This window comes from Lissotriton helveticus, chromosome 6, assembly GCF_964261635.1.
Source record: "Lissotriton helveticus chromosome 6, aLisHel1.1, whole genome shotgun sequence".
NCBI lineage: Eukaryota > Metazoa > Chordata > Amphibia > Caudata > Salamandridae > Lissotriton > Lissotriton helveticus.
Window position 1 is genome coordinate 965696882 of NC_136067.1, and position 25548 is coordinate 965722429.

A 25548-nucleotide genomic window follows, 5' to 3' on the forward strand; every position below is an offset into this window, starting at 1 on the left:
GTCTGTCATTTACACTCTGCTTCCATCCATGAAAGATTGCTGCGTGGAGTAATGGTTCAATCAACATTAGTCATTGATTCTTTTGCCCTGTAAACAATGGCATTTTCTGTTGGATGCACAGCCACCTGAAAATGAGTGCTTCAGTGTTGGGGTTCGGTGGCCAGTCCTTTAGTTTTCAATGTCTTTTCCTTTTATAGTTCCTCTTTTTAATTTCTTTGCTTTTTATTTTCATTTTGCCTAGGGGGATACTACAGATCTCCAGGCAGTGCTAATCGGTCACTTGCTTGTCACTCGTTTCATTTGCAGTGAGGTGTATCCCATGTGGCCATTTTCTCTAAATCAGGAAACCAGTATTGAATTCTGCTGTTCATAGTGTATCACTGTTCACCGTTCTGAGATGGCCAAATTGTATCCAGATTTGGCAACCATGCTGAAACTTTAACCCCTCCCCAGTGCTGCGCACGACCAACGGCCAACGTAGCCCCGCCCACCCTTTAGAACGCCCACACCACGGCAGAAAAACCGTTGCGGTTAAGGCATTAAAGCAATGATGGACTAAGTACAAGGCTGCTGCAAAAGGACACCTACTGCTATGTTTAGTCGTTATTGCATATGCCTACATAATAATAATAATCCACATTTGTAAAGCGCACAATCACCCGTAAGGGTCTCTAGGCGCTGGGGGCCGTCGGGAAGATTAAGCAAGCTATTGCCCAGAGTCACAAGGTGCTGGGCGAACCTGCCGTTGGAGCCGGAGATCGAACCGTGATCCCCAGATTCTAGCGTCAGTCGCCCTGGCCGCGGCGCCACACCGTCAGCCGGTTTTCTTTTTTTCTGTTTGTATTCTTTTAATTTAGCTTGTATATGTAGTTGAGCTTGTTTTATTGCAGTTGCATTAAAAGGTGAATGCAAGAATGATTCAGTACATGGATCGATTAATGGATGCATGTGTGCAAAGCCGAGTGACCTTACATTTACATATTGAGTAACTAGGCCCATCAATGACAAAAAAGCACTATAATTCGTGAGCCAAAACCTATTGCAATTGCCAATCCTTGGCAACATGGAATCCTCTTGCCTCAGTATCACCTGATATTTCAGAACGAAATTTCTGTGAAAGTTATGCTGGATGTTTTGCTGGACTTTATTCTATGTTTTTTCACTATGGATTTTGACAAAGTTAACTTATGCAAAGAAGTCACTGTGCAAACTGTGTCCTTCATTATGTAGTTTCCTCCCTAAATGTCATATATCATCATTTTTTACAAGCAGTTCAGTAAGCTGCATGTGGGCAGTATGACATATTATGTAGAGTCTTTGTAATGTAAGCCGAGCGTTCTAATTCCTTATGACCAATATACATGCATATGATTAAAGGTTGTTCACGAAACACTTTTACGGCGTATATATAGGTCATGACCATATACCTCAAATGTTAGTAGAAGGGCCCCAGGCATGTGTGCACAAAGTCTTTCCAAAGTTTAGAATAACCTCAGTTGCTTAGAGCTGTAGAGTAATTGCATTATGCAAACTATTGTTTTGACTTTACACATATTGTCACTTTACATTTTTCATGTCCTTGTATTTTCTAAAATGTAAAAACTCCTGAGGATCACCTAGCGATATGTCAGAAAACGACCTGCTTGGGAATTATGAAGCGGGCACCCTAAGCCGGAGATCAACTAGTAAATGCTGCAGCGAAAAATTTAGTCTAGGTGGTAATCAGTGCAACTATGAGCCTTCAATGACCCTTTAAGTGCTGGGTCTTACCCCAGAAATAAAGAAGATACAGACGTGGACAAACTTTGTTCGAAGAAGGTCCTCTTTTTCGCTTCAATGGTGACAACCAAACGTAAAATAAAACTCTCGATCTCCAGGTGGCGGTTTATTCTGAATGGTATCTTGTAAAGCCTATTACATATATCTCACAAAGACGATTATTAGTCGCAGATGCCTCTCAACTGTTCTGGCTTCTTCACTGTGTTTGAGTTGACCAGCTTCGATCATCATCAGCACGCTGTGTTTCCATGCTTTAAAGCAGGGTTCTCCCAAAGGCGGCCGTGGAGGGTCCTATCCATGCCTGATTTTGAGCATATCCCCATTTAGATAAATGTAGATGTCTTAAAAGTCTGTCATGAATCCTATTCTCCAGGATCGACTTTGGAGAACTCTGCTTCAAAGTAACTACCGAAAATGATCCCCTGCCAGGGCCGGCTTTAAGGCAGTGCCACCGGTGCAGCTGCACTGGTCACTGATTTTGGGTGAGGGGGTGATGACCACGGGGGAGAGGAGAATGATCATGAGGAGGGGAGACTGTGTTTAGCAATAAGATACGATTTAAAAGCACCTGCTGCATACACCAGGCTTTCAGACATGGGTAAAAATGTCATGATAACTCTTGTGATTAATTAGAAAAAGAGAACGAGAGATCAGAGATTTGTCTTGTAGCAGTTCTGATTTGCCATAAAGTAGTGCAGAGGGTTAGTATGCCTGCTGCAAAGAACAGATCTGTATTTTATATGGCTAACTGAGTGGAATAGTAAAGCCAGCCTTGAGGGGGGAGGGGGCGGCTATGGAGAGATGAGGGGCAATTATGTCTGGGTGAAAGTGAGGGAATCTGAGGAGGAGGTCAGATGGGGGCGCCCAAAAAAGATTGTAGCACCGTGCGCCACCAGCGCCAAAGCCTGCCCTGTCCACTGCAATATGCGGTAGCTAAGATCCATCTAAGGCAGGGCGCACTCCTTTATCACTGGACTTCACCTCAGAAACAGGATCAAGGTGTAGTAAGGCAGATGAGTAAAGCGCTGAAGAAGTCTTGTTGATCATGACACATTCCGCCTGAAAACGCGCACAGCCACCGGATGTAAACATTTTCTCCGCGCAGTGATTTAACAGTGCAGAAACGCATTTCAACACGATTACCTCCCTCCCTCCCAGTTCTTTGGCCCCTAAGAACCAGCACACACAAAGCCCAACATTTAAAAGATCAAGTCACGTTTTAGGCTTGTATGTGCGCGCCTGTTTATAACCTCTCCCCGGCACGGCGCTATATGCACACAAAGGTCAGCCTGTTTACTTGCTAGGAGCAGGAAGAAATACCAGGCTGGTGACTCACGCAAAGCCGGTCTGTCTTCATCGTAGTAATCCGTGCTTTCGGTCCGGGTAGTTTTTGCAAAGCAGGAAATAGATGTAGGACTGATAGAATCGACCTGTAGCGCTCACAGACTACAGGGGTTGTTGATCTGGGAAATGAATCCTAACTGTACCCCAAAACCTGCATGCGTAAAATAGGTGGTAGAGAGAGAGGAGCAGTATGAACTTAACAATGGTGGTATACACTGGTTTAACACCATCTCAAGAAAATATACCTCCGTTTGTAAATTGACAGTAGTTTTAGGTAGTCCAAACCATAATTCTTGCATAATGGAGACACATAAAACTCGTTTTAGTCTCTGCACCTTTGGGTACTAGTTTAGTAAATTTAACTGGAGTATATGAGTGTTTTAGTCCACTTTAAAATCCCCATCTGTTTTTCCCCCAATTAAACCTTGTGTTCTGTTTTCCCCCAAACTACCTTTTTGTTGTTTTTCCTAATTTTCTTAACATGCCTTTGGTGTCTTGAATATAAACAAACGTTGGAACTCTTTTGGTTCTCACTGTACACTGTAGGCCTGTGACGTAAGTGTTGGAGGGGTGAGTTGAAGACAGGCTTAGAATGTGAAATTCTGACTTGCACGCAGCATAATAAAGATATTTACAACTACTCTCCTGTGTGGTTTTGTTATTGGCGAGTACCGGGGCTGGTAGGACACTACAATGCCATACCATTATTTATAAATAAATAACTAAATAAACGTTCATGTTGATAAGCTTAACAGACAAGATTTTGGAACTTTGCTGCTTCGGAAATAGTTTAAGAGAACACATCTTAAAGAGGTTTAAAAAAGGGCGAGTGAAGGTGGGTGGCAAGAGGTTTTCGCTAAAGAGAAAGATGCAGTGAATTGAAATATAAACAGGTGAAGTCACTTATCTTTCAGAAAGGAGTAACTTTGAAAATGTTGGTGCATTAACAAAATTCCTTTAATTTATCTTTTGAAGGGCTGTCTGCTGCACCAGTTTCACGATTCTCGTGCAGCAGAATTGATTGCTGATGCCAGCAACCACTCTCTTGACCTGCCCAATAACTCTTATAACTATGCAGTTGTTAATGTCCATGGTGAAAGTACAGTTTAAGAACAGCTCGCATGTGACCCGGGCCAGATACACCATGGGCATTATCTAACTGCACCCTTTGGCCTCCCAGCTATAATCTCTGACAACACCACCATTGGTCATTAGTGGTGACCAGTTCAGAAAACATTGGTGAGAATGTGTGCGCACAGCCATTCTTAATTGAGATTCTCAGGTATGCTGTTGTTGAATGTGTGTAACTCAGTACAGCACACAATTTGAATGACCTTGTACAAAGCATGTAACCTCACTTTTCCAGTCTGATTGTACCATCAGCACAAAGCTAACTTTTAAAAGAAGGTTGAAAGAGCAACTTGGATATCTGCCGAGCTACTCGAACGAATGACCTTAGAGTTCTGGAATCGATTTAACAGTCCCCGTTATTTCCTGGAAATTACTTTTAATTTCCCTTTAAATTCATTGTATGCTACATTTTGTTATAACTGGTTAGTATCACTGCACTGTATGCATTCTGAACGGCTGGTTCAGAGCATGAACAAGTTGAGTACAACGTTGTTTTTCAGATTGGTCTATTTTCTATCCAAATCTGCCACAAGCCTTTTTTCCTCGACATATAGCAATATTCAGTCTCCCAATGTTACAAGTAGGTTGTTGCACCACACTGTCTCTTGAGCAGGGAACGTTACCCGGCTTGACCCTCTTGTTATGCTGTACACATTAGTAGAGCGCACTATTACCCTGGAGGGTATCCCGGTACTGAGTAGGTGTGAGTCTAGCCAAATCTAGGGACTGGTGGGACTTCTCTAAAAACCAAGGCCTCAACTTCTTGCAGAATCCAAGACGTTGGAAGGAAGCTGTTATGTATAGTGGCAGGTCATTACCCGCTTTGAGAGCAATGTAGGAGAAGGCTTGACCGCAGGATCTTGGTTTTTGTATGCGTTGGATGTGTGCAAGTAGGAGTCCGGATGAGTAGAATTGTGTGGAAAGTTTGTGAAAGCAGATTCAATTGTTGAGGTATGCTGGGCCGGTGTTATGTGGACCCTTGAAAATATGGGCGAGGCATTTAAAATGTGCTCATTTGTTTATGGGGAGCCAGTGAAGCTCCTTCAGATGTGGTGTGAAGTTAGTTTGGCGTAGGAGGTTGAGTGATTCTGACTGGCAAGTTCTGAATGGTCTGCAAACTTCTGGTGACTTTTGTGTTGATCTTGGCAAAGAGGGTGTTCCTATAGTGCAGCATGGAGTGTGCCAGTTTACCAGGTGCTGATTGGGAGCCATTTGCATCTTCACGGTATGGAAGCATGATGGTGATGCCCTTGACTTGGGCATCATTGCTGTCAATGATAATCCCTACATTCTTGGCATGGATGGTGGCTGTGGATGTCTATCCTAGCTGTGTTGGTCACCAGGTAGAGTCTCACAATGAAGTCCTATTCCAAAGATCACAATTTCTGTCTTGTCTTTGTGCAAATAGACAGTTGGTCTTCATCCAGTGGGGGGTTTTAGTCATGCAAACATTGATTTTGATCTTGGTACTGGGTATCTTGTCTTGTATGTGAGGGAGAGAATGAGTTGTGAGTCATCTGCATCGGACAGTACGTTGTTGTCATGAGCGCAGATGATGCTGGCTCGAGAGATCATGTATGCATTGAAGAGGGCCGGGCTCCGTAAACATCTTTGTGGTACTCCACAGATGAGGTCACTGGCACTGGAATACGGTGCTAGGCTGATGAACTGGGTCCTTCAGTCAAGAAGGAGCAGATTAATCAAAGTGTATATCCTTAGATGTTGTGTACGTGTTGGATGAGGATGAGGTGGAAGACCGTTAAACACTACAGTGAGGTCCAAGAGGAAAAAGGCCGCTATGTCTCCTCTGTGCAGATTAATGTGGCTGTCATCCTTGGTGGCAGTGAGGGCAGTGCTGTGCTGTGGTTGGGTATGAAACCTCACTAAGTTGTGTAAAGGCGTTTGGGCTCCTTGAGGTGTTCTGTTAGGCATCTGTAAGTCCTATGCTGGGAACGTAGCAGGGAGTTTGGTCTGTAGTTTGCAAGCTTTGAAGGCTCTGCGGAGGTTTCTCCAGTAATGGGAGGACAGTTATTCCTGAAGAGTTGGAGGCATTCATAATGGGTGTGAGTATGGTGCTGATGGAGTGTGAAGTTAGAAAATTGAGTCTCGCTCTATAGCTCTTCCTGGGTTATAGTTAATGAAGGATTTCCCATGACACATGCCCTCTGTTCTAATACCCTAAGTGAACTATTAGCAGTGCCACAAACTGGACCCTCTCTGCCACAACCAGCCAGTGTATCTGAGCCAAGTCTGGCTTGTTCCGATGCCTCGATTTAAGGTTCGGTTTGCATGAAAATAATGAGACATGAGTGCATGTCTTTTCCCGCTCTGGAGTTTCTTTCACTATAACTGTCAATAAGACACCAGATAGGTGAGAAAAGTGGAAAAATGTGAGTTCCCATGAAATGCTATGTTGCCAAGAAGCTGGAATATGTGAAGCAGTGCATGCTGTACATTTCCAATTTCTCCCTAATGTGGGTTTGAACTTAGCTGTCTGAGGGTGAGCAAATGATATACTGTATGAACTAGAAATGCCAGACTCTCCCTTCACATAGATACCTCTTTCATATACCCACCTGTTGAAAGTTGCAATGCTTCTGAATTTGAAAAGTCTGACCAAAGCGGCTAGGTAAACCGCTTACAGCAAACTAGCCAAATTAGAATTGATTGCAATAAAGTATTACTTTCTTTTAAAAAAAAAACTAAAAATAGGGAGTTACTTTGTTCTAGTCTGTACCAAGCATAGAATCCATCTATATTGTAGTAATGTGCTTTGAGTCCAAAAGGGACAACCATGACGATCCTAGCAGTGCAGGTGCAAGGAAACGTCCAAATGCCAGCAGAAATAACAGAAGCATCTTTGCCAGCTTTAGTGTCCGCTCAGCTGAGAGTGTCCTTTTCAGGTTCTAGGTAAGCTCTCCTCACTCAGAAAGACTGAGTATATAACACAATAATGGAATATTGAGCTCCAAGTTTCTGTTTAATTGTGAGGTGACCATTGCATTAAATATTGAAGGATGAACGACACCCGCATAAAGTGCAAAAACCCTCCCATGTCTTGTCTGCTCCTGAGGCAGGATGAGCCAAATGTGCAATTATTTATACTGTAGCTGTGGCCTCTGACAACGCATAATCTTAATTCTAATTCATAGGGATCCTTGGGCTTGTGCAAAGTTTGCATGGAGCAGCAAACCTCAAGGGGGATATTGGGTTATTACCGTTCAATGCTGATGCAAGCCAATCTTTTTGTAATGAAGATGTTTGAGGATACAGCAGAGAATACATGATAAATGTGTGGCTTGATCGAAAGTGAAGTTGCACATGCTACTAAAATGATCACTAATGCTGATTGTACATATCTTTATTGAACTAAAAAGGAATACATTAATTTAAAAATGTTTATAAAAAGGGGATTGCATGAACGCCGTACAGGTAGCAAACTCTAAAGTGGCCAAGAGCAATTGTGTTATGTGTTAGTTAAAGAAGCAGAATGTTTGCATAAAGAGAAGTGGCACACGTTGACCCAAAGGGGTAGAAATGAGGGGAGGTGATGGTACAGAAGGTACGTTGAGGAATTCCATAAAAGAACTTCAGAGTGACATTAAAGCCAGGCACTAGTGAAATGAGCATGAAGTAGATTGTTCTCTTAGGAAGCAGGAGAACAACGCTTTTAGAACTTCACAAAAGGAATGGAAGGTGGGCTAAATTTGAATTTATGGTCCTACACAGACCCCTTATAGCAGAGTCTGCTTATGAGGAACATCTTTTAAGTGCTTGCTTAGTCCATAATTTGTGTTTTAATTACTAGAGGATCCTGTGACATCTCAAATGTCTAGAAAGGTTTAGAAGACTTGTATAGGAGGCAGAGGTATGGATATTCTGTATTTCTGAATTTTAGGTGTGCAGCCTTCAGCATGATTTCAGAAGATCACTTTTTAGTTTTCCAAGACTTTTATATGCTGGTAGCCTTTTAATCTCTTTTCATTGTTTGCTGCCAGATGAAGGGCAAATGGTAGCAGATTCGTAGTGGAGGCTACTAGGCCGAGCTGAATTAGTCAATAGAATAGAATGAACAAAATCTTGTGGTAGAGCAGATACAATGGCAGAAGTGAACTAGATTCTTTTGAGCAGATGTAGCTACAATCTATGTATTTTGTAACCTGTTTGATGTCGCCATCATAGGTGAGATGGAACCCATGAGTGAAACCTATGGAATTTGCTTGCATGATTATGTTGGGGCTGTAGGTATTGATTGAGAGGTTTGATAGCAAGGTGTAGTTGATAATTTGCTAGGAGACTTTGGTGTGAGCGGGCGTGTGGAATTTTGTAAAATATCTACTTGTCTGGGGGCAAAAAGCTTCATAAATCTACTTGTCCTGTATAAACATCAACTTGTCCCATTTGATGCCTTAGTGAGGTGGCAAATTTTGTCAGCATTTTCATATCAGAGCACTGATTGTATCCTTTCAGATTATGCCAGGGCTCATGTTATGTCTAGATAGGTTTGATTGTGCCATATTTCTGATTACACAGAAAGCTGCACATACCAGGGTTCCAGTTCGGTCAAATGCTTGACTATTCACAGGCTCTGTAGAGCTTTGAATATCACACAGATTTTGTTATGTTGAAGTTCTTGCACAGTTCAGGTTTAATCATTCTTTTAACTCTACTGTTGCCTACTTTTTAGGTTTCGCCTGCACAGATTTTGCTCTGTGCTTGCAAATCTCTTGTATTTAAATAAAAAGCAAGTCTTAAAAGGAGCTTAGAGCCCTCCCACTACTTACCTTTTGCCTACCACTGGCTGGCTCCCACTTGGCTCTCACATCGGTCTTGTTTCCTTGCTTCCATTAGTTAGCGCCTCCTCCTCACCTCATTATTCATTCAGAGTTTAGAGTCGTCTTTGTCCTGCAGTGGAGCTGGACCAAGTACTGCTTCCAATGGCCAGTATCTTTCGAGTGGCCGCAGGCACTCCTTTGTTACTTTTCGACATGACCTGGAGCTGTGGCGAGGAGGGTGGATTGCGTCATGCAGCTGACTTTGTATGTTCCACTATCTGGGCATACCTCGAGAACGTAGCTATCACACATATAAAATGGAAAAGGGTATGCACAGCAGGTATATCTTTGTACTGTTTAGAAATGTGCCTGGTGTTTTGCAGTGTTGCGGACTGTTCCTTGGGTAGACTTGTTGGGGTGGCTGGTCTTTGTGCCATCAACATTGGTACTCCCTGAGGCCCCTGCAAGGTCAGTGGGTGGTAGCGTTTGAGCCCTTGCTGCTTGTTAAGCGGCCAGTCAGAGAAGAGTGCCTTTCTGCCTGGCTGTTTTTGTGAGCGGTGGGATGAGCGGAATTCATATTCGATGTTGCTGGAAAGTTTTGCAGCCGTTTGGTGTTGTGATCAATTAGTGATGGCAGATGCAGACAAGCATTTTTAAACTTGTGGTAGACTTTCTAGATTGATGCAGAGATGTGTTTATTGTTAAATCCTGATTTGCTGGTTGTAATCAACCAAAAGGAGACCGTGGGTGCCTTTCTGCTATGGTCAATAAGGACATCAGAAGAGAGCGCCCCCTGCCCACTGTGATTCACCATTCACTTTTGCTCATGAGCGAAGCATTTCCGACTCGTGCTTGTTTCAACATTGGGCGTATTTTACTTTATCCTGACTTTGCCACTTTTTCTTGCTAAAAACTGTTATTTTTAGTGTTTAAAACTTTTTAAAGTTGAAGTACATCATTGGTTGAGAATCCTGTTGTTACTTGTATTCCCTAAGAAGAACCTGACAGGCCCCCCCCACCCCTCCGCCACCCCACCCCATAAGCCGATGTCATGGGGTGGTAGGGTCTTTGTCAGGAATACTGCCACCAAGTGGAATGTTATCCCTCTTCTTGCTTTCATGAAGATGTTAAAAACCATGGCTTTTTCCTAACTGAACCACTGGCACCTGGATCACGGTTAGCGCCATGATGCCTTCGGGTATACGCTGTGCTTTATAAATATACCCAATATCAATAACCTGTTAATTGCAAAATCGCTGACCTGAACTTCTAAAACAAACTCAATTCTACACTGGGTAAAGTTTTTTTAGCAGATCTGCCAGTATTCAATCTCACTATCTTCCTTACTGTATTTTATGGATCATGGTATATTTACTGAGGAATCTGCCAGAATAATCATACCCTCTTTAACACTTTTATTTGGAAATGCTGGTTGAGTCCACATAACCCTGTTGCGCTGTGCTTGCAAAATCTCTTGTATCTCAAATTCAATAAAGAAAAATCTTAAAAGGGGCTCAGAGCCTGCCCATTGCTTACCTTTACCTACCAATGGCTGGCTCACATGTAGCTCTTACATCACTTTACTTACCATTGGCTGGCTCCAACGTGGCTCTCCGTCACTCTAGTTTCCTTGCTTCCTATTGGTTAGCGCCTCATCCTTGCCTCTGAGTTTCCTTTGTCCGGCTGTGGATCCTGGACCAAGAACTGCCTCCAGTAGCCAGTATCCTTCCTGTGGCCTCAGGCACTTTTTTGTTACTTTTCCACACTCTTACTGAGTGCATGTCTCTGCAGTCCCCCCAACTCACTGCCTGTTTCAATTCTTCTTTCTCCCCCACGATCGGTGTTGTTTCGCCCCACCCCTCACAATGCGTTTCCCACGCTCTTCGTCCATCTTGCTTCACCCCCACAAACCCTCTGTAGTTTGATTTTAATTATGTGCATGCTGTTGAAATGTTGAAGGTTACGCCATCCCTCCACAATATTCTGCCCCATTGTTGTAGGTTTAAAAGTCATTTTTATGCTGGCCTGCGTTTGCCACCCAGACTCACAAAGACACTCACCAAAAGACTCAAACACTGCCACTCACACTCGGGCACAAATGCTCACACACTTGCACCTAGAGGCACGCACTTCCCAACACACGTAATCGTAGTCAAATTTCCAGCATTCTCTCTCTCTCTCTCTTGCTCCCACTTGTCACTTGCACAATCCTATCCAGCGTCCACCGACTAACACTGAGACACTAAAAACGCACGCACACAACTTGCTCACAGTGATCTTCAACACAGACTTCCACACACCCTCAAGGGTGGTTAGCTGCGCTTTATAAATCCGACTTGACTTAACACGCAACCAACAGCTCACACTGCTATGTAACATGTAAAAAAAACATTCACAAACCAATAGTTTTCACATAGGAGGAACACTTTTTATCTTTGCCAATTCTGGCTTACTTCAGTTTCTGAGGTGTCTTGTGAAATGCTTTGGCATATTTGCTTTTAAGCATTCACTCTATTTCACAAATGTTACTGTAAATAAACCCAGATTACATTTCTGGTATGTGGTTTAGATTGGCAACTGAGGATCAGCAAGACCATTCCGTCTGACCGTCTCCACTTCAGCACATTGTGTAATTCTTGGGCAAATCATTTCTTTTCACTTGGCCTCAATCCTCCTGTTTGCCATAATCATGAGCATGTCCCAAGCACTAGATTCACGGCTGGTTTATATTTAAAACCAGATGAACTGTGCAAGGGATTGTCGGAGTCCATGTTCTGAGCCAGATTCTTGAAGCTATTTCTGCATGTACGCTTGATATACACGTGCAAAAGTTGGTTTTGTACTGATGACCACATTTTCTTGCAAGTAGATTTTCTTGCCGGTAAATCTCCTCACAAGGAATGGAACCAATTGAAGTGTGGTTAGTTCCAGGGTTGGGTTCCCCTGTGAATTTGTGCAAACCCACAAACCTACACGTTTAGGGCAGTGTTTCCCAAACCTTTTAGAACCACGCCCCACTTTTTAGAACCGTAAACGTTTGGGACCCAACTACCTTTAATGCACACGAGGAAGGCGATTTGTTTAATGTAACTGAAGCATCATGTGGTGGAGCATTGTCCTTTCCAGACGGCACATTTTTCGTTGACATGGGCACTACATTTGCACACACAGTTTTACTGATAAAACTATATAGCACACAAATTATAATGTGTGGAAATCGGGTTTCTATGAATATCAATTGTCCATCACCAACTAAGTGTTTTCATTTGTTTTGATCCTATTAAAATCTTTTTCCACAAGCTCCAGAATTACAAAACAGTGCTTCATTTTTGCTTTCTTAACTGCTGGATGCATACTGTTTATTTACAGGCATTTACATTTTGTTGTGCATGGCAAAAAAAATCCTACATTGTCACATAATTTAATTTAAAAACTTGCCTCACTCTGCAGTCAGAGAAAGAAAAGTAAACACCAATCCCATGCTAGAAGAATAGAGCAGCCTGACCTTTAACCTATGTCTTTAAATGACCACAAATGTGACAAGTTAAACACACAATTTTAAAGGCATCTTTATTTATTACTCTGACATTTGAGTCTCACCAAAAATCAGCCTGTGATCCCATGCACAGTTTAGGAAACACTGGTTTAGGGGCATTTAACAACTCCTGTCCTACCCATTCCTACCCTGGTAGAGGTTAGACATGTATTCCTGACAAGGTTAGGAGTAAAACGTTTTCCAGATTGAGAAGGGACCATCCCCATAAATAATTTGAGGGTGCAGGGAAAGCAGTTTCTCCATAGGAGGAATATTTTCCGAATGGAGGAAATAGAACAAGCTTTAACATCCGAATGTGTGCTTTATTTTGTAGGTTTGCACATGAGCAAATGAACATGTATATATTATGTAATGTCAAAATGGAATGAACAAAGGTTTACTAAGAGTATAGTCGCTGGGTCTTCTATATACTCTTGTGAACGTCTTAAATTACAAATCTGCACCTATGCCAGGTCTTAAAACTTCAGGTACTCTCCCTTTTTTTTTTTTCTTAAGGGACTGTGGGGCCTGTTAGTTTAACCCCTTGCCGTCATGAGTCACGATGGGTGTGTGCTCACGACGGCCGGGGGCCGTCCGAATCTCGCCCACTATGTAAATGACCCGCAAAGCGCGAAAGTTCGCCGTGCATGCTAGGGGTTGAACATGTTACCCATAATGCGCCTTGAATAAAAAAAAATTTCACTGATTCTCCTTTATTAATTTTTTTTTAAAAACACGGACATCTATCAAACACTTTTTAGTAATCGATACATTGGAGAAAGTACATATAAAGTTGTCCCTTAAAACTTCATAGCACTTGAGCAAAACTGCCTGACTTTCTTCTTTTTTCTTCCAATTGTAAATATCATTTTGGTCAAGTTATATTGATAAACATCACAAATTGTGTTTTGTTCTTCTGCATAGCATTGTAATCAAGCAGTATACTGGTAGCATAAATTGATACATGTTACAAAAGTCTGTACATGTTTTTACATTGGACACCTTGTCAGTAATGCAAGGTGAAATTTCAGTTCATTATATTTCATTAAAGTGCCCAAAATAAAGACTTTGCATAAATGTACCATAAATATGCAACTTTGAACATCTTATACATGTGAATGCTTATCTTCATTAGCAAACACAAGGAGATGATGGACGGAGTGCTGAACTTTTCAGACACTCATCCACAGTCACAGATCTGGGTTGAGTCCATCATCTTTCTTTAGCTCACTTCTCCACCTCAGTTCAGACCCAGCTAAATGCAAATCAGTCTTGACCCCGTGCCTCATGGGAACAGTCCAGCCCGAACTGCCCAGCCAGGACTTCCCTGAACCGGAAACGAGCATCCTGGGACTGGTTCGGGGTAACACCCCGCATCAGCCAAGCTAGCTTGAATCCATTGGCAAAGTGAGCAAAAGAATGATGGATTTAACCCAGATCTCTTGACTGGGGGTTAATGTTTTGAATTGTTATGCATTCCGTCCACCAATTGTGTGTCTTTTGCTTCCTCGCCCTAAGTACGCCGGGTATGCCCAGACGTGGGTCTCGGGCTCAGTGTGCCAATGGATTTAAGCTCTCATGGCTGATGAGGGGTGGAACCCCGAAACGGGTCCTAGGATGCTTGTTTCCGGTTCAGGGAGAATCTGGCTTTGCAATTTGGGCTGGACTGTTCCCATGAGGCACATGGTCAAGACTGATTTGCATATGGCCAGGTCTAAACTGGGGTGGCATGGTGAGCAAAAGAATCATTGATTTAATCCAGATCTCTTGACTGGGGGTGGATGTTTTGATTTGCTCTGCATTCCCTCCATCAATTGTCTTTTAACTTTCTTAGCAGCAGACACTCTTTTTTTTCTCCAAATTTCACACTCCTTTATTGTATTTTGTTTTTGTATTTGCTTATTCTTGAGAAAGATGTCTATCACCCAGGAAATTATTGTAGGCTCATGTTGTTTGATAGTGGTGCCCTTTAAAATATTTCAAGGTGAATTCATTGATTTGTATTTTTTTAAATCTTCATCAAGCCTGGATTCTTTCAGAAATGATGGAACCTTTTAACCAGCATTTGTAAAGCTATTGATATGATGTAATCGCAGCTTGGACAGTTATTCACTAGTCTGGGCTTTTATGTAGACTGTATCCGGAATTGGAGTTTGAATTAATGAATATTAGGGTTTTATGTGTGTTGTGTTTTTCTCAGTGCTGTTGGGGGGAAATGCATGTGTAGAAGCCCAGAAGGGTGTGTGGTATTTCTTGTGTATGGTCCTATAATCTTGTTGGATCATGAAGAAATGTCCTGGCAAGTACCCCATGAACTCCTCATGGGCCTGTATGTTATTACTATGGAGGGATTCTAATCTTGCTAGGTCATAAAGACATGTTTGAGCTTTTAGAAGTTGGACCGTATATATGTGTGTGTATGGTCTTGTGGTCCTGTTGGATCACGAATAAATTTCTTGGCAAGTACTGCAAGAATTCCTCATGGGCCTAAATGTCATTCCGATGGAGAGAGAAATTCTAACCTTGCTAGGTCATAAGGGTACGTTTTTAGCTTTCAGAAATTGGGCAGCATAGACTCATTCCAATTCTTTTTTCGATTTCACATAACAAATTTAATGCATATTTATTGTTCCGGCCCTTCTGTAGGTATTTGCTATTACGAAATCGCGGCTACTATTTTAAATAGGTGGAAAGGGTGTTGTGTAGGAATGTTCATCTTTAATTTGGAGCAGCATTTCAGTGCCACCGAACTCTGCTTCTTAAACTTTATCAGAACTTAGCTTCAGAGGTGAGCTCACTTCTAATGTTGAAAGACTCTACCCTCCAACTTCACTACATTTGTGATAGTTGGCCAGGAACACCATTTCTTTTGTTGTTTGATTTACACCCTACCTGTATTCATAAATTTCATTCAGTTGCTTCTGATTTCTCAATACTCCTGTATCCACCTATGTGAAATTCCGCTGTACCCATGTGGTGTGCCGTTGTGATAAAAATGCTTTGGTGAATACAGTATATTTCGAAAAAAACTTGCTTTGAAATAGTTAGCATTTGCTGATCTTCCATGACTTTCAAACATTTTTGGTAGTGTGCTGCTGGCTCCGTTATTATCCTATGGTAAAAGAAGCGAGATATGTTCCTTTTAATATGGATTTGTGAACTTATGGTTGTTTTTGAGATCTCTTTTCAATTTTTCACCTGTCAAAGTGGAATTTTACCTCTAAAAGAGAAGTGATTTAATTTTGGTTGTTTTCGACAGTATTAAAAGTAACTGAATGTACCAGTGTTGTATGTAGCAGGCGTATGCAACATTTCCTGCTTTACCATAAGAACTTTCAAATGGGGTTTCCCAAAGTTTTGAATTAGAATAGTTGGTGGCCTACTATATTTAATTGATTGCAATGGGAGGTACGAAGTTTAACTAAACTAAGATTAAGGTTTTAAAAGCAATGAGAGGAAGGCACATGCTAGTACAGTGGAAAATCACAGTATGGTAAAGTAAGCGTTTACGCACTCTTCTGAGATGCATTTTGTGCAATGAGGGAAGGCCGATGCATTGCTGACTGCCATAGTCCCTCATGTTTTCATCCTCTGATCTTCACTCTACCTTTTGTGTTGCAGCCACTTTCCAGTTTAGAGCTGGAGGGAGTGAGGTTGGGGTTCTCCACCCTGGAAGAACCATGCTGGAGACCGCTTGATGAGAGCAGGATTATGTTTAGTAGAATGTGTACGGCGTGATGAGTCAGCGAGACCAACAGAGCAAAATTAGAGTAGGGAAGAGGGTGAAGGTCTGGAAGAGTGAGAATGGGCGAAATTGAGAGCTGAGCTTGGGGTTTGGGAGAGGGAAATTAAAAGAGCAAGAGAAGAAGGCTTAGACTGAGTTTGCCAGACAAGGTCAGTGTAGCAAGAAGAGATCTAACACTGTGACCAGAGAGGAATAAAAGCATGGCTGATATAGTGATCATCCTAGAAACAGAGTTGGGGATGGGATGGGCAAGCGAGGCCAGTGTAGCCTATAGGGTCCGAAGGCCAAAAGCTTAGTTTTGTGACCTCTGATGGCTCAATCCTTTTCTTGGACATGTAAAGTTACCCTGCTACCTCACTGATTAGTGTCATTTATCTGCACTATATTAATAAAGATAAGGTGTGTAGTAGTTATTGTTTCTTTGTTACTTATGCCTTTCCTGTAAACCTCTTTGTTTAAGTATTGTTGATATAGTTACCTGTCCATTAATGCTTTTTCAATGTCCTTGATTTCAGGGCAGTCCAATGGATCCATTGGTAATGAAGAGGCCGCACTACAGCATGGGCACCAACCCATATTCCCAGACACCGGCGCAGCAGAATAACCCATACTCTGGCCAGGCATATGCACCCTCAGTTCCACAGAGATATCCTGTTGTAATGCCAGGAAGACCAGGTGCAATGGGAGCAATGCAGTATCCCCAGCAACAGGTATGTTTTTTTAAACTTCAAATCCGGTTTATACTACCACAAGTTTTATTTTCTGTTTCAGTTGTCTTGAGAATTCATTTTTTGAAGTAAGAAAATGTCCCTCTTTTGTGTTAAGTAGTGGGAAGATTTTTAGCCTACTCATGCTTCCATACACTTTATCTCAAGCCCTCTTGCGCATTCTCACCCCCCCACACTCGACGGACCCACACACACGAGTTGATTAAAGCGCTGGAAAGAAATGCTCCTATAGTACATTTGGGAAGACCATCTTTCTTTTATTTATACTTGATTGGCTCATTTGTGAGAAAGAACGTCTTTTTAATGTATCCAGTGCATATAACAGGAGGTTACATCAGTGGCTGACTGCTTACGACTTGTGTTATTGTGCTGTGTGTGAAAAAAAAATCATAAGTATTGGCATATCGCCAGTATTAGTGGCACTTGAGTAACGTTTTTCATGGGGTGGAACCTCGGGGTGTTCTATATTATGAGAATACAGTGTTCAAATGGGAACATATGTATCTCTATTAAAAAAAACTGCTTCTAAAAATATACCCCTAGCAGATGAAAGATCACAGTACTAGTAAGAAGATGCTTTCGATAATAATACACCATAGAGTGAAGTTAGCGAAAGTTACAAATAGACTGGTTTTGAGAAATGCACAAAGATCATGAATTGAAGCAAAGGCAAAATAAAATTGTGCTTCAAGAAAGCCCTCCAGTGGTAGTAAATATGAGAATTATTTTGCGTATTTAACTTTCCTGTTGGACTGTTTGGGTACCTCTGTATCGCACGCCTTTCCAAAGGTTTGTGCATGCGTTTTGCAGACACTCTTTGACGCTTACCTTAACATGTTAAGCCCATAGAGGAACTTGACTTGTAGAAAAAAGTGAAAAATGAAAAGTAGTACTACACATAGTGAAGTGATGTAAGTGCCATACCATGGTGAAGGAAGTCCAAATGAATGAGAGAACCGGCACACTAGCCTTTGCAAGGTGGGTGTGATGGTCTCTGTGGGAGTGATGACGTCACATGGTCTGTTGGTTTAGTGAAGCAACAGTTGCTAACCCCATGGCAGTGCTGTCTGAGTACCTTTTGCTGGATCACGATAATGTGCTTACAGATGTGGATTCTCACCTCTTGAGATCAGTGTATTGAAACGCTTCACCCTCCCTCCACCGCAAACCCATTTCTGCCATTTTCACTAGTTTTCATTGAAAGTGGTGTGTTTCGCAAAAAGTTATGCTGTGATGTTTCCCTTGTGGCACTTGAGCATTATGTGCGTGTGCCAACGATCTACTGCAAACTTCTTTTTATGATGTACATGCAGTTAATTAGGCCACAAAAGAATCTTGCAGTAAGCAAAAAAGGAAGAATGAACAGTACTAAACAGTGAAGTGGTGCAAGTGCTACACCGCTGCGAAGGAAGTCCAAATGAGTGAGAACAGCCTCTTTCAGGTGGGTGTGGTGGTCTAAGTGGGTGTGATGACATCACATAGTGTGTTGGTTCAGTGCTGTTTGTGTGCCCTCTCCAGGATGGCTTCCATTCCAGCCATTTTTTATCATATTTCATTGAAAGAGTTGTGTTTCCTAAAAAGAGTACGATGTTTAAGGCAACAGGAGCAGAGGAAAAGTATCTTGAAAGCTTGATCTTGCAGCTTGAGGCTCGTGCTCTGGTTGAGGCTAATATCTGTAATGGCCTGATATTATGTGGATGCATATCTATTTTGATATTAGACTAACAAGTTGACTTTTCCTAAATGAGCGAAGAGGCCCTTATAAGGAAGCTCTGCTTGAGAAGGTGTTTCGCTTAAGAATTGCTCTTATAAGTGCAGATTGCTTTTCTTGAATAATGATGCATACCCCATCTTATTTACGTTAAGGTCCATTGCAATCAGCAGTACTCTATCCTGTGCAGGCTTATGTGACATAATTCGGCTAGCTCACCCAAGTCTGGCAAGCTCTACAGCTGGAGCTGCAAAGTGCGGTATGCCTTTAAAAACAGTCACCCCCACACTTTACACTGCCATCTCTCAGTTGACATCTGAATCTGGAGTTGCCACTGTAATCTCTTATCTCCTTTCCATTTTCAGTCATTATCCTTGCGAGTAGGGTCTTTTCACTATTCTGAATCTCCCTCTACCCCTTCTCCATCCATAAAGGACTTGTAGAAATTAGCAGAACTAGCCACTTGATAATGCCCCAATGTTTGATATCGCTGGTTGTTCATTTTTTAAATCTATATATATATATATATTTTTTTTTAATTGTGTCAGGACATTGTAGAATAAAGAAGTGCCTATTGAGTGGCCTGTTATTTATGGTGAATATGTACGACTGCTGACATGTTGTACAGTACATTTGGTTATTGTAAGGTGTTGTACTGCATCTGTAGCAAGAACAGTGACCAATGAAGGACTTATAGGAAAGTTTTCACTGCCTGCCAGGAATGTCATACTTTGAGTTAGTCTGTGAGTTTCTTCTCGTTATTTGCCACAGTACGCTCTGTGAACTGTCCTGTAATGCACCAAAATTATTAAAGCATTTCTGTTTTTTGGGGGTCAGAGGGAGGGGCTGTATTCCAGGGCGATGGCTGTGTTGGACAGATCACTCCATTTACTAATTGGTGGATAATTGAAAACTGGCAGTGGCCTGGTGCAGTGATTGGCTGGCGGCCCTGTCTGTCTTTCTTTCAGGCATTAATATAATTGGCCCAGCGGCATTGTTGTTATGACTACTAATACTCTTCAGGGGAAAAGTGAGTGGCTATTTAGGACATTAAAGGTCTTTATTGAACGGGAACACCACACCGCGTTGGCTTTATTTGGCTTTGGACAGGCTCCAAGGCTGCGTACGGCGGTTTGTGAAGCAGCGCCCTGACCCGGTGGCATTTCAACTGCTTCTACACCTTTACCTGTCAGGACGGAGCTTGGTTTAAGTTCACCAAGAGTTTACATGGGGGTTGTCCACTCCAGCAGTCAGATGGTAACATGACCTGCATCCACCTTTGTGTGGAGTGCCATTTTCTATTAATCCCTTGATTTTGGATTGGGATTTTATGTGCTCTTTTTCATGTAAAACAAATAACAGTTTTCAATCGCATTCCACGTTGTCTCATAATATTATGTTAAACGTTTGGTAGGCTTCTCAAGGCTTAAAAAATAAATTCTGAGTTTGAATCTCGTTTGGTAGGCTTCTCAAGGCTTAAAAAATAAATTCTGAGTTTGAATCTGGAAAATGCAAAGCTGAGTAAATCGCAACGAAAAGGCAAATTCTGTTTGCATACAATTTAAGGAGCTTGTGAGCTTAGGACAGTACTCTCTCTAAACTCGTATAGAGGTTTTTGAGCATAGCACAGCATTCTGTTTTCTTAAGACAATTTTAAGTGTGGCATAGTACCTTTATGATAGACTTTTGAGTTATGTCACAGCATTTGTATGCATATAAATCTTTGTAAATGTATCATAGGACCCCGTCTATTCATGAAGGTCTATGAGCATGGCACAATACGTTCTAAATGGACAGGGGGTTAATAAACATAGTACAGTACCCTCGCTTTGTAGGTGGGGGAGTTTGTGCACATGGCACAGTACTTTCTTTATTCACGGGATTGCTTACAGTCATGTGCCAGCACTCTGTGAGTATGAAAGCTTTGTAGGTGGATTAGTAGGGCCCTATACATTCATGGAGATGAAAAAGCATGGCATAGTATCTTTGAAGTCCATCCAAAGATTATAAGCATGGTATCATAATATAGCTATGTACGTTTACAGGTTTGTGCTTGGCACAGTATTCTGTGCACTGAAAGCACTATACTCATGGCATACATTTCTGCCCTGTGGAAGCTTGTAAACGTATTCTCTGTTAAATGTGATAGTGTTGTACTCTTTCAGAGTACCACACCCGTTCACGAGGGAGGTTGTAAACAACACATAGAACCCTCTGGGTGACCCAGAGGTGTTTAGAAGCATGGTAGGGTACCCTCTTAAGTGTATGATATCCTCTATATGAAGGGGACTGTTATCAGCCGGTCACATCCCTCTTCTTATAAACAGGAAATCGACCAAGGAGTATTTGAAATACATGCATTTACACCGATGATTATTAGGAGTCGCCTGTCCTGAATACTTCACTATTACGGCATCTAGTGATCATCAATTTCCTGCTGCTGACTGGGAGGCAATTCTAGGTTTTCTAGGTTGACTATTTACCGAAAAGGGTAAGACAATTATTTGTGTCCTTATCAATGTTGTGTAATTCTAAAAGTGAGAAAGAAAGGGGGTGGGACCAGGAGCCAATCTTTAAACAGATCCTGCACTCGTAGCTCCAAGGAGAGCGTTTTAAACACGGGGGGGGGCAGTTCCTAAAGGTAAATTAGAAGGGGACGGGGAAAAGACAAAACTTTTGTTTTGTTGCCTTCACCACACACCCCGAGAGGTTTCATGCTTCATCATTAGGCCTTGCTCCCCGTCGGGCCGGCGCTGCAATGCTCGACGGGCTCACCATTTCCGGGGCTCTTTGTCGGAGATCTTTTTTGGAGAAGCCTTAGGGTGCGTGCTGGTAAGGGGGCAGTGTGAGGTAATGTGCACGTGTGAGGTGATCTAAAATAGGTGAGGGTCAGTCCTAAGCTCAATCAGTTTAATGGAAAAGGTAGATCCTCCCATAAATAAAATAAACTGGTCGCCCTGTGAGGATGTAATGTTCCTACCTGGTGGTCTCTAAGGTGGGGTCGATATGTTTTGTGCCTACGTGTTCCAGGGGAATCGGTTGGCACTTCTTCAGGACCTAAGTGTAAAAATAAAGTACACGGTTAGCAAACAGGCTCCAAGACTTTTAGGATTCGCCTGTTGGGGGGCCCTAGTAGTCCCGTACTGCCTACCCTCGCTCCCGGAGCAAGGGTAGGCAGATCGGCAAGTTGCGGCCACCCTTTTGAGTGGAGCAACTTTGTGCTCCTAACCACCCCCGTCGGGCAGTAGCTCCTGTTACCTTGGGTTCAACAACGCCCAGTGCAAGGCCCAATGATGAAGCATGACACCTCTTGGGGTGTGTGAGGGCAGCATGACAAAAGTTTTGTCTTTTCCCCGTCCCATTCTAATTGACCTTTAGGAACTGCACCCCATGTGTTTGAAAAGTAATTCTAAATGTGTCAGAACAGGAAATATGGAGAATTTTGGCATCGGCAACACCACTCTTTGAAGGCTGCTGAATCAACATTTGATTGAAGGATTTACTTTGATCAAGAGCAAGCAATTACTGCTACTGTGTTTCAGAAAAATTATATATTGCAGTGAGAAAGGTCCTATGCTGATACGGTTTTCCATCAATCTCTGTGACTCCTTTGACCATCACAATGTTACAGCAGTTACTATGATCCTGCATTTTTTAAAATTTATTTATTTAATTTCAGATAACATTTCCTGTGATGCACAGTGTTTCTAGTTTCAACTTCACCTGGTGATTATACATTGTTCCCTGGATTGTACTGGATAGTTATTCCTCACCTTATTTCACCACAAACGCCAAACAAGACCATAGTCTTATCAGTTACATTCATTGCAACTATCAAGGCAACCTAGTCCACCTCAAGTCCCAATAATTGTTTCTGTGGTTTGACAAAATGGTCTTGTCATTTTAATGTGTGCACTTCCTGTTAACAAAGTACTCAAACATACCATTGAAGAGTACTTTTGATCTGAACCCATCTTTGTGCGATATGCCTCAAGATATTGACATAGTTGATACTTCACCATTCAGATACTCACTTTTAAAGGTGTATTTTAAACTCCCATCTTCATAATCTTGTAAGTGTCCCAGATCGGGTTATGCTCTTGTTGAATTCTATTGTCTTCGTAGACCTGTTTTTCGTATTCTGTAACAGTCAAGATCCGCTTTGCAGTCCTTTGTGTGTTTAACGCTATCCAAGTCTGTGCTGTATCCTGTAATGTAATTGTGAGGTCTGAGACCTTGAAAAATGTGGCGTACCTGTTGCTATGTCAAATGTTTCGGGTATTCAACAGCACCAGCCATACGGAAATTGCAATTTTATATTGTGTGACCACCACTAAATTGTGCCTTTGCCATTATCTGTGCAAAACTCGTCACGTCCACACTATAGGGCTCATTACGATGGCGGACGGTCTTCAGTCCGTCCACCATCGTTTCGGGTGTGGGACCGTCCGCCTATGAGGAGGCCTCCCACCATCCTAATTACGATGAGACCGCTGCCACCATGGTGGTCGCATCACCTATACTTTGCATTGTGGCGGGCTTATGGTCAGCAGCCCCGCCGCTATGCAAAAAAAAGGCCCTTGCATGTCCCTGCACTACGTGGCAGGAACTATGCGGTGCCTGCCACATGGTGCAGGGATATGTCGGGTGCCCCCCAGTGCTCTTGCCCCAGGCCCAGGGATGAAGGGGGGCCTGCAACGGGCCCCCAAATCCCTTTCCGTCTTCCTTTTCGTGGCGGGTTGACCACCGCAAAATGACTGGCAGAAAGGGATATCATAATCCCAACGGTGGTGCCTGGCAGGCACCGCCGCAATCCTGGGCAATGTGAGTTCTCCGACAGGCGGTCGGAAATGGATCCCCAGGCGGTCTGTCTTTCAGAACGTCACGCTTCCCCCGCCATCATAATATGGTGGGCGGAAAAGCCCAGTACGTTGGCGGAGAGCCCGCCGCCGTCAGATTGTTTGTGGCAAGGCTTCCACCATCGTAATCGGGCCCCAAGTGTAGAAAGTCCTCCTCTTTCTTCGTTACATCATAACGTGTACGCATCTCCGAATTATTAAAATTCCTTTCCTTTTTCCCTAATACTTGTTGTGCAAAATAGAGAAGCTTTTCCAAATGTGGTTGAACTAGTCGTCTTCTGTGATTTTTGTCACTTGTTTTGTTTGTGGTCCAATTCGTGCTTTGTGTATGTTAAACCCATTTTGTTTAGATCCTGTAATTTTCTTGTTTCCAATTAGTAACTGCTTATTAAAAAATCCCTCGAATTATCTCCAGTACCACGTTATTACATTTAGGAAAGAGGACACTGCACACACATTTGGTAACTTCCCCGCGAGTAAGGAACAAAGATGACCAGTAGAAAGTCGGCACGAGGAGTGTGTAAGTTAGAAAATGCAATTAATTTTACAGGCGGAGCTGTCAGCAGTTAAAGTTCCATTAAAGGGGTGGAACTGCCACAATCATGGATGTTTGTTGGTATTCGAAACTATGAAACTACTCATTCCTACTCTAAAAATTGTAGGAGATTTACCCTGGCACAAGGCTGGTGTATCTTTGCCTCCAGGATGGGAAGGAGAACAGAGATGCCCCCACATTTGGTTGGTGGTATAAGGGAAGTTTTCTTCTTAGGGGAAAACAAAGTCCAGTTGCTCAAGGGAATCCACCTGTATGGAGTACTCCACAACAGAGAACTCTTTGTAAATGGAATGGAAGCAAATGTCTGAAACCAAGTGATACAGAGTTAGAATATGAATGAAAACCTATCCTGGCTCAGCTTTTGATCCTCATTCTAATAAGAATTGATAAATTCCAAAAAGTCGTAAATCTGCACCTAGATGTAGAAGTAAATTGGATGGTGCAGATGTATCACTTTTTTGGTGAATAGGCCCAACGTGTTCATTTAGGAAGGGGCAGGCAGAATTGAGGTGGAACCTTGAGGTGGAAAAAGGCAAGTATATGATAAATTTATAAACGTTTGTGAACATGACCAGAATACTATTTAACATTCTCATTTAAAGGTAAATGAGGAAGAAACACGTTTTGCCCTCTGACATCATCTCCTCCTACGTTCATTTGATATGCTTGATCTCAGGGTAGATGGTCTGGGATTGCTGGTATATGATGAAATGCATGCGTATATCAAATTAGAAGACAGCCCAAAAACCGAGAACATCGTTTTGCAAACCTGGGGATTGGAAAGTGCATACAAATTTCAGGTGAGAGGACTGTGTGGAAATTTGTGCAAAATGTGCCACCAAGCACAGCAGGCTAGTTATCTGCAGTGTTTTATCTTCCGAGGCCAGCATGAACATCTTTTATGCCCTTTTGTGACAAACCAAGCTGGACATTCCAAGTATGTAAACCCAGTGTCCACAGGAATTCAATTTCTAATCTAGGGGAAGAGCCAGATAATACAAGATTATTATTGCTGAATAATGTTCAGTTTTTCTTCTACCCCCTCCTGATAATAATCCAACCTTTTATTGACTTACTGGGAAAGGCTGTTACATAATTCCATAGGGATGGCTAGGGCTTTGTTTTGTATTGTCTGCGAACTATCCCTGCTATTGAGTGCATTTCGTTGAATGGAGGGAATGTAAGCCTGCATTATAGACAATCACAGAATCAATTATGACAAATTGGATTTTTATGGTAGTGTAATTCACGATCTAACTGCTGGTGACCGAGTGCAACTTTACTAAGGGAAAAATAAAATGTAAGCAGAATTGCACTGCAATGCATCGCACCGAAAATTGCTGTAATTTCTATGAAGTTTAAAAAAACGTACCTGGAATGCATAA

General features: G+C 42.3%; 1 protein-coding gene across 4 annotated transcripts in view; it reads left to right on the forward strand.

Annotated features, from left to right (window-relative positions):
* ARID1B (AT-rich interaction domain 1B) overlaps positions 1–25548 on the forward strand; it is an 807447-nt gene that overhangs the window by 84769 nt on the left and 697130 nt on the right. For all 4 annotated transcript variants that reach the window (XM_078648614.1, XM_078648616.1, XM_078648615.1 and 1 more), the window contains exon 2: positions 16825–17019. In XM_078648614.1, coding sequence (XP_078504740.1) covers positions 16825–17019 — 195 coding nt within the window. The remainder of the gene's footprint in view (positions 1–16824; positions 17020–25548) is intronic.